General features: G+C 45.5%; 1 protein-coding gene across 1 annotated transcript in view; it reads left to right on the top strand.

Annotated features, from left to right (window-relative positions):
- Positions 1 to 5906: 5906 nt before the first annotated feature.
- The window catches only part of T265_14742 (hypothetical protein), a gene marked incomplete at both ends in the record, with an annotated part of 8383 nt that continues 4120 nt past the window's right edge, over positions 5907 to 10169 (top strand). Inside the window, 4 exon segments of the mRNA XM_009175034.1 lie at positions 5907 to 6024; positions 6030 to 6126; positions 9149 to 9248; positions 9469 to 9630. Coding sequence (XP_009173298.1) covers positions 5907 to 6024; positions 6030 to 6126; positions 9149 to 9248; positions 9469 to 9630 — 477 coding nt within the window.

The following is a 10169-nucleotide window of genomic DNA, read 5'->3' as shown; positions in this document are numbered from 1 at the left end:
ACTAGCCCGCTTCTTCTGCATGCAACCACAGCAATTTACTTGAAGAAGACTAACTGTAGCAAAGTTTAATAAACCTTTCAAGTCCACATAATTTACAGAATAAATTAGACAAAATGAGATTTGAACAAGCAGCATAAGGTGCGGGGAACGCTTGGACCTCTAAACATGCAAACCCATTCACCACGAAATGATCTTTTTCTGTGAAAGTTTCACAATGTGCATTATCACCAATAAGGCCAAAAATTAAATCTATGAGCACTGAACACAAACGACGGGGGGAGTACTTGTCGTCGTACGACTCCAAACATACAGATGTCACAGTATTTTAAGAAAAAATACCGGATTCTTAGTTTTACTATAAGAGTTTTTGTTTTCATCTCCAAGCATAAAATGAGACCAACCAGACAGATAGTTTGACAGACTTGGAGAAGGAAATGATATGAAGAGACCGACTGGCGTAGCTTCCAAAATATTAAGAACCTGATGCTTGAAATGGTCGAAATCAACCAGAATTAAATACATACTCGTACGTTAAGCAGTCGTGCTAAGCTTAGATCTTCATTTTTCTTCCTTAGGGTACCCAATGATTTCAAAAAAACTGTCGAGAGATTGAGGGGCGATTGAAATGAAAGGTTGCACAACTGTTTTTAATCTCATAATGCTCACCGATCAATGATTGTTCGAAACAATGCTTGAGCTTCACTGTGGCTTAAGTTCGCGCAGCCTGCCAAACGCTCGTAATTGTACGGGTAGACGGATGCGTTTGCATCCCGCCCTTCATTCAGCACTGGACACGAATTCGAATGGGAGCCATTTTCTGAAAACGAAGCCCCGAGGATAAAGGTTTTCGGTCGGCAAGTCAGTTACAGTGTGGAGCGGCAAAACTGAAACACTGGGAATCAAAGGACTAATCTAAAAGTTATAGAGGTGGCTAGCCAAAGGCTACTGGCTATACATCAAATGGTAACAATCTGAAGTCTAAAAATCATCTACCGGTCGATAGTTTAAGCTGCTGTGCGGATGCAGTCGGTCAACCTTTGACCTGGCATAGGGAGTGAAAGCCGTTACGATACGTTTGGGCATCGTCAGTGCAACTCGCCTTGCAGGAAGGTATCTGAGTGATCCTATCTATGCATGGTTGGGGCTGCTAATTGATGTCAGTGGCGTTCCTGTGGGCAGTCGCTAACCGGATCGTCTGATTGAGCACCTGGAGGATGTAGTAGTATGTAGCACTCGGTTTTTCCTCCATCCACGACGACTGTTCATTCTTCACAACAAGACTTTCAAACAAATGACAGTCGTACGGCAATGAAACATCAGTTTTGAACACTGATGTTATGCTGTCGATGACATGATGATGATATGTAGGTGGATAGGCTTCTTGCTCGGCGGAACGCATTATTTGCGTTCTATCAATATCTATGCTTCTATCAACAGGTTCTAAAGACCCATATTCGCTGAAAACGACTTTCCTCGATATTGCAATGTAACTATGGAGTTATCCACGAAAACACCTTTTCGTTGAGTGCTGGTTACAGACTTAGATAGGATAGCCGCGTAGCCTTTCTACCAAAGACTTTTTGCATACCTAAATATTACATCTAAAGAGGTGGTTGGAAAAAGTTAAGGTAGAGGTATTCACGTTTTAAAAAGGATGAGCATGCATCTGAAGAATGCAAACTGTGAAACAACTCATTGGTTTTTTATTCAAAATTGAAGATTAAAAGTAGCTGTTGGGCTGGAAACGGGAGAAGGTCGTTGGTAGGACTGGTATCAACAGCAAACATCAAAATAGTAAGGCATGAGCTGATAAACCTTAATTATTGAATGAAAAATAGAGAAAGAATGCGGAGACACAGCGAAGAACACCTATCCCGGACTGTCACCAGTAGATGTGTGACGAGTGATAACTAACCACTTTCTGTTTCATGATATTTTGAGCTATTTTCAAGCAAATGAGAGTTGCTATGTGGCCCGGAGAAAGCACCAGGGTTGAGATAGAGCAGGGTTGTCCAAACCTAGATAGAATGACTTGAGGAGAAATTTAATGGCTGATTAAACGTAGCTACTGCGACCAAAAACACTCGTGGACGACACTTGTTAAGGAAATATATGTATACAATGTTTCATGAAGGGATTAAACGCGGCAGCCGAATTGAAAAGAAAAATTAACGGTCAAAAGTGCTGCCTGAAATAGGATACTAAATTTACAACACCTCTCTCATCGCAATAAGAACGGGTGTACCGTAGAGAAAACCCCACACGATGCGAAATGGTCGGAAGATGGACTGTCAATTCGACTTTGAGAGGTATCGAGCACTTTTGAAACCAAAAAATGTCACAGTTCGTCCATCAATCTACAAAGTACACATAGCAGCGATAATATAAAAGGTAGCAGTAGTAGTCACACAGTAACGAACTGTTTGCAGGATTGAGTTAAAACCGATCGACGTATAGCTAAATAGTGTGCGATCGAGTCATTAATGATCTCAGTTTATGTACCCACACTGTTTCACGCCGAACATCTCGGAAGAGTACAATGTAGATAAGACAATCCCGGTGGAGACGTTCCTTGTACGTAATCACAAAGAATAAAGCTATCTGCTGGTGTTTCACGCAGCACCTGATGCAGTTTCTCAAATAATGGTGGAGTTAGTTGCGGAAGCAGGGACACCATAGCACGCTAAGGTATTCGGCTACAGCTCAGACTTACCAGTCACATTTTCCACCAGGACAGATTCAGGACAAGAACCAGAAAACAGCTCTGCAATTCGATCATCGTTGAAGCTATAAGGGTCAATAAAAATGGAGGCAACTCACAAGTACTTTTCTACAAGTATATTCTTCTCGACGCGGCAGATAACTCCAAGATCGAGTACAAACTGGAGAAAAAGGCCTACACGTTCGACGTGACCTCCTTCTCTCTTAAAGTAGCTTTCAATCCATTTTGTGGCTTCAGAAAGCCGGAAAGGGGACGAAAATGAAGTCTTCCACTCGAGAATGCATTCTCCTAACTAAAAGAAATAAACATTCTTACAGTTCGTACTGACTTTGGCTTTTGCAGTAAAGCGCGGGGGATCGGCACTATCCATTGTAACGTGATGACCGAGTGGTGGATTCAACAATAACTGGGTGCCGCAAACAGACAAATGAGCGTATCGGCTGAAACACATTAAACATACGGAAACAGTAAAGGGGTAATAATGTCCACCTCCTGTAACGTCGGGCAAGAGTGGGCCATGGTAGATGGCATCAACGCTCAACTAGATCATGTAGATGAAGGGACAAGTTGGTGTGTACGTAGCAACGTACACACCAACTTGTTCAATGTGACATGCTTCAGCTCCCACTAGTAAAACACTAGTAAAAAAATCTGGTTCCAAGTTGTAGTGCCCCTTAGCTTCTTATTCCGTTCCAACGTAAAAGAAGGATCAGAAAGGTCATAGTGGCTACAATGAATACGTAGCTCAGTGATTGGAATGCGACAGCAGGATCCGTTGTTCGAACCTGACCTCTGCCTCTAGGCGTGGGCGACCTGGCAGTATCCCAGCTCTTGTGCTTCCTTCGAGTGGCATGGCAGCTAGACACTGGAAGGGTGTTACAACTGAACGATTCTTTTCATCCGCCTTGTGGAGACTCAGACCAATGGGACGATCAGCATCCAAGAAGTGGATATTTGTCTCTACTAGTATTATTACCTTTACTAGGCCGCATAGCTGTCACGCAACTAAATTACAATGAAGGTGGTGTGTGATACAACGCAGATCATACGCTGCAGAAATTCATGGTGCAACTGGCCCTGGAGAAGCTTCACGATAGTGAGACAGGGAAATAACAGTATTAGCATTCAATATCAAGTCGCCTCACCCAACCGAGGCAGCGAGTCCAACTACATTAGTCTGGGCAGGTCCATTGGCCACGACCCTGATCAGAATGGCGCTGTCACACTGGAAGACAAATTAAAAACAGACAGATGTTGGAGGACTGAATCTACCAATGACCTATGGTATCAAGCGATATGGAGGAGACTGAATGACGCTGCACTTTAACGTTGGTGCTGACTGCGAGTCACCGGCAACAACAAATGTGGATACTTTTTGGGTAGATATCCTTCTCCAGGATAAAATCTGCGTCAAGCAAGTTGTTGAATCAATCCATATTACGGAAGTCTCCACTTTCCAACAAAGCGGCACCATACACGTCGGAAGAACTATAAGTCAGTAGTAGGAATCGTGCCGGGACTATTGCCAATGAAACCATCGGATTCAAGATGTAAAGACCAAATCAATAAGGGTGAAGTTATACCTTCAAGACTGACAAGACTGATCGAGACTGACGGTATCCAAGATGTGCATTGGACCAGTCAGAGCTTTGCAAAACGAGAATCAAACTTTTGCAGGAAGTACGCAGATCAAAGGATGAATGGTGCATTAGAAATAGCCAAGAAACTCAACGTAATGAGGAGCGACGACGTCACGTTGAACTCCTGAAACATACTGACTATAAATAGTCTCCGACACAAGGATAAAGACTGGACAAAAGCCCAATATGTCTGCAGCCAAACAGGCTACTTGAAAGGCACATTCCACGTCACTGAATAGCGCTCAATTGAAGAATGGTGCAGAAACTCAAGGATGAAATCCCCACTGCTGCATTGTTCAGTTATGTTCGAGAAACCGTAATTTTGGGGAAATATGACATTCGACGGAGCGGCCCGGAGAACCGCCACTTGTATAAAGGAAAAACTTTGAAGCACAATGCACCTTAACCACCAAACTCAGAGGGATCGTTTGAGGAGACACTATATATGGTTCAACCACAACCAACTGAAAGAGTACAGCTTGTGGGTACATGCGCTCGAGTACATCTGGATTTTCTGATCACCAGCATACTCATTCCATACCACTTCTCAAGTATGTTTGATCAGATTTTTAGACGACAGCTGTTTGCCTCTACCGTCGTAACATTGACAACAGCCATCTAACTACTGGTTTGCTACCTACATGGCGCAGCAACGCGAATATCTAAGGAATCATTGTTTGATGGATGAAGCGGTATCCCGTTGCGGCTTCAGCGAACTGACGGATGACCTCCTCACTGATATAAAACTAGAATTGGTGCCTTATTTTATATCATCAGTGGCTGAGACCCCAACTTACTGATCGAAAAGTCCAACCGCGGCATCTTGACTGTTCCTATCCGAGCTTGGGCAACCTAACAGTATCTTAGCAGCTATGCACCGAAAGGGTTTCACAGTTGAACAATTATTATTATTATTATTATTAGTAGTAGTAGTAGTAGTAGTAGTAGTAGTAGTAGTAGTAGTAGTAGTAGTAGTAGTAGTAGTAGTAGTAGTAGTAGTAGTAGTAGTAGTAGTAGTAGTAGTAGTAGTAGTAGTAGTAGTAGTAGTAGTAGTAGTAGTAGTAGTAGTAGTAGTAGTAGTAGTAGTAGTAGTAGTAGTAGTAGTAGTAGTAGTAGTAGTAGTAGTAGTAGTAGTAGTAGTAGTAGTAGTAGTAGTAGTAGTAGTAGTAGTAGTAGTAGTAGTAGTAGTAGTAGTAGTAGTAGTAGTAGTAGTAGTAGTAGTAGTAGTAGTAGTAGTAGTAGTAGTAGTAGTAGTAGTAGTAGTAGTAGTAGTAGTAGTAGTAGTAGTAGTAGTAGTAGTAGTAGTAGTAGTAGTAGTAGTAGTAGTAGTAGTAGTAGTAGTAGTAGTAGTAGTAGTAGTAGTAGTAGTAGTAGTAGTAGTAGTAGTAGTAGTAGTAGTAGTAGTAGTAATAGTAGTAGTAGTAGTAGTAACAGGGGTGACAGTAGAGTTTTCAATGGGAAGATCGCGAGGGGAAGCTATGTATTGAAGATAACAGCTTGGATACGTGCGCACCATTGGGTGCACGACTGGACCATATCTGGCAATGTCTCTAACCATTGTGTCCCATCCCGAGATCCCATCCAGGAAGGCTGTAATGACCAGCGCAGTTGAGTTTGATGGTAATAGCTTTCATGCTTCGCTACTATTGTTTGACCCCCCTGGTTAGTCTCCACACTTCACGTGATTGTGCGAAAAGAGCCCTTTGAGGAATTCGATCGATTGGTGTGTGAAGCAAGTGGCGAAGTCAGCGCAACCTACGGAATGTGAGCAGCCCATCTATCGTGGGTGAGTTATATCTTCCGACAATTATTCGATGTACTCCAGCATTACTGATCTGGTGTACCCACCAGACCAAAGACACCGATTGTCAGATACTAAAAGTATTTCAATGACCTCTGTCCAGCACGTCTGCTGTGACCCGGGGCCAAGCGGGTCAGACTATTGAGTCACCGGGTCCGGGAAGGGTTCCTCAAGAAAACCCTGATAACTGTTGCCTCGCGGTTCAGAAAATTGAATCATTGATGCGTGAATCTGAGTCAAAGACTCAATGTGCGGTACCTCAACTAAGGCATCTTCTCTGACCTGAGAAAATTTTAGGTGTCATTCGCCTTTGCATATCTTCACTCTCAGGCCTTCACCCACACAAAACGATGCTGCGTGCATCCTAGATCTGTGAGTCAAACAAAGTGCTTGGTACGGTCGCCTGTAAATGCAATATTTGTGCAATTCCGTCTCATCGTTTTTATTGTGATGACGAAGGGAGTGCCGCAATTAATTTTGACATCGCAAAGGCATCTCATACTATATGGTGGATGAGGGTCACGTTAAGGTTCATGGAGATTCCTCTTGATAACACAGGCTACACGAAAATTACTGTTGTGTACTGCGTATCGAAGGTTCCACTGAGACTTTCCAGTACTTGGCTTATCTGAGGACAATTTATCATTATCATCAGCACGTTCTGAGGCCTACCTTCCACGCCATCCGAAGTTTGAGGGCTGAGAGACTGTCAGATTCTCTAAGATTGGACAAGAGCAGTTGACAGGTCATGGTTACGTTGGAACCACAGACTTTTCAGTCGGTAAGTCCGCACCCTAACCATCAAGCTTCCACAAACTCATCCTTTTTCTAGTCTATTCCATACGGGGTTTCGCTGCGGGTATCAGTATCCTGGTCACACCAGATGAGTCGTGATCTCGGTTGCGACGTTTGAGTTTGATGTCATGTGCGACCCGTTCTGAAGACTACGCCAAGCAGGGATTTCGACTGAGGCAACACATCAGTCAAATGGTAACGCAGGTGTCCCAATGTGATCTTTGTCAGGACCGAAGCCTGGCGCGGAGTAAAAACGTAAAAGCTTACTTGATTCCGATGTTCAGCATGATCGAGACCATGAGAGCGCGGACTATCGATTTTTCTTTTGACCACTGGCGGCAACATAAGAGGACACTGGTAACGTCCTGCCGAAATAACGCACGACAGCCTAATCCGTCTTGATCAGTAGCCGCACGGCACACCAACGGCGTTATCCACTTTAATGGTTGGTTTCCTCGCAACGATGCTTTCCAACATTCGTCTGCTACTGTCGAACATACACATGCACGCGCGACAAAAAGGCCAGTCACTATGGGCATACACAATTTCGACAGCTTATTGGGTATCTCCACAGAGGGAACATCATTTATTATAGCTGGCTGGATCTAACAGATCATGTGGTCTGGTAACTCAAGTCGGACACCCACAGACCTAACGCTGGACTGACTTCCCTATTTGTTAGCTCCTGGTATAGGCCAGTAAATGCGGGGGTTCGTCAAGGGTGGCGACCTACCAAAGCGCGGTCTGAATTATATCCCCAAAACGTGTTGCGTCTGGCGCACCTACCACGAGCAATAGGAGGGCTAAATTCATAGCCGTTGCGTATTGTTTTCAATGATTCTCAAAGTCAGACGGTTGGTTTTGTAGCAATACTTGTAAACCCGTTATGTGACAGATAGATTCCAACCATTGGTCGATTGACTGGCTGCGGAACCAGCTTATGATGAGGGGCGACTAGAAGCTTGTGCGGAGCGTCAGAGCAGGCAATACCGTGATTTGGAGTGAGGCGGTCGCTCCAGGTCGAATAGTCTTTCCACGACGCGTCATTTTTGCTGCTTGTGACAGCTACTTCGAGTACTGTTATCCAAAGATTTTTACCTTAGAAAGGTGCGTCAGTGAATCCAGTGAGGCTCATTCATGCGTAGGGCAAGAAACCAAATTTACGACTCTGTCGCTTTTAATTTGGGAGAAGGTGGACGCTGAACTGCGAGGGCAAATGATACTTCCCGGTTGCCCAGGCCGAGGAAGGGGGTTTGGTTGAGGTACTCCACCTTGAGCCTTCGACTCAAAAGTCTGACCCACAAGGCAGTGGGAGATTGTGGGGTTTTGTTCGGGGACCCTGACCCTAGCCTCTGACTCAAAAGCCTGAACCACGAGGCAGTGGGAGAGTGTGGGGTTTTGTTCGGGGACCCTGACCCTAGCCTCTGACTCAAAAGCCTGAACCACGAGGCAGTGGGAGAGTGTGGGGTTTTGTTCGGGGACCCTGACCCTAGCCTCTGACTCAAAAGCCTGAACCACGAGGCAGTGGGAGAGTGTGGGGTTTTGTTCGGGGACCCTGACCCTAGCCTCTGACTCAAAAGCCTGAACCACGAGGCAGTGGGAGAGTGTGGGGTTTTGTTCGGGGACCCTGACCCTAGCCTCTGACTCAAAAGCCTGAACCACGAGGCAGTGGGAGAGTGTGGGGTTTTGTTCGGGGACCCTGACCCTAGCCTCTGACTCAAAAGCCTGAACCACGAGGCAGTGGGAGAGTGTGGGGTTTTGTTCGGGGACCCTGACCCTAGCCTCTGACTCAAAAGCCTGAACCACGAGGCAGTGGGAGAGTGTGGGGTTTTGTTCGGGGACCCTGACCCTAGCCTCTGACTCAAAAGCCTGAACCACGAGGCAGTGGGAGAGTGTGGGGTTTTGTTCGGGGACCCTGACCCTAGCCTCTGACTCAAAAGCCTGAACCACGAGGCAGTGGGAGAGTGTGGGGTTTTGTTCGGACCAACCACCACGTCAAGGTGGCAGCTTTAGGTCGTTTAGGTCGCTGCATTCGTAGCGAGCACTTACTACCGGGAATAGCCGTACACTATACCAAATAATAGGACCCATTGTGTATAGGGAAGCAGCAGATAAGCGAAAAAGATGGCTGATTAACTCGCAAAAACATCGACTGGAATGATGGACCGAACAATTCGAAGAACAACTTAGCTGGTCTCCTCCAGCACAGCCTGTGGAGATAGTGCATACGGGCGAATGGAATGTAAACCATGATCGTTCGTCGGAAGGGAAAATAAAGTACGAAATATCAGTACATGGCTGAAAGGTTCCACCACCATCTCAATGCGGTCACCATTGCAGTCAACGACGTTAAGTTGATTGATGCCATCCCCTTATGTATGCGTTGCGCAGTGAGAGCAAGCCTACAGGTCCTTATGGGCGAAAGAGCTCATAGCCACCTGTTGCATCCACCATGAGTGCTTCACCCATTACCACTACAAACATGCCCTTACGATACTTCTTCCGCCAAGCATATTATCACCATATTAGGTTGCCTGAGCCCTAATGACACCCGCCTGTCAAGAAATCGTTCAGCTATACCTGGATGCCATGCCAGCTGGAGGGAACACGAGGGCTGGGATACTGCCAGGTTGCCCAAGCCTAGACAGGAGAAGTCGGGGGGCAAAGATCGGGTTTGAACCACGGACCTTCCGGTCGGTAAATTCACGCTCTAACCAGTGAGCCATCTCGCCCCGCCCGTCGAGTCCGGAAACATGCACCCATGATTCTCAACATGTCTATAGAACAGAAGGCCCTTTAGGGCGCTCTATTGCAAACAGGGACGTTTTATCAAGGACCTGAGGTACCTGAATTGAAGCGTCTGACGTTTCAACGTCTGGACCTGTATCATTGACGGTTTCACGCTACTTGCTTCGCTTGTTTTGACACTAATATCTATGACGAGCGCTTTGCCTCAAAGACCCTTACCTGGCGGTTTTCACAAATGTTCATTGGCATATACTTCATTGACTAGCGTCTTTGCTAAGCATTCAGCGTCACACTGAATGTCCACTCACGTATTGGTCGTAATTCCCGCATTTGTCCTTATCTCCATTCAAAAGTTTCACTGCGAGCAGAAGTCCACTGAAATGACACGTTACCGATGATTTCTCGAATTTCCCGACCTCAGAGACACTGCTGGTCGTCAAGCTTGAACAAGATAATATGCGGT

The sequence above is a fragment of the Opisthorchis viverrini genome (assembly GCF_000715545.1).
Source record: "Opisthorchis viverrini unplaced genomic scaffold opera_v5_253, whole genome shotgun sequence".
Classification (NCBI taxonomy): Eukaryota; Metazoa; Platyhelminthes; class Trematoda; order Opisthorchiida; family Opisthorchiidae; genus Opisthorchis; species Opisthorchis viverrini.
Note: the sequence above shows the minus strand (reverse complement) of the source record. Positions and strands in the feature narration are given on the sequence as shown.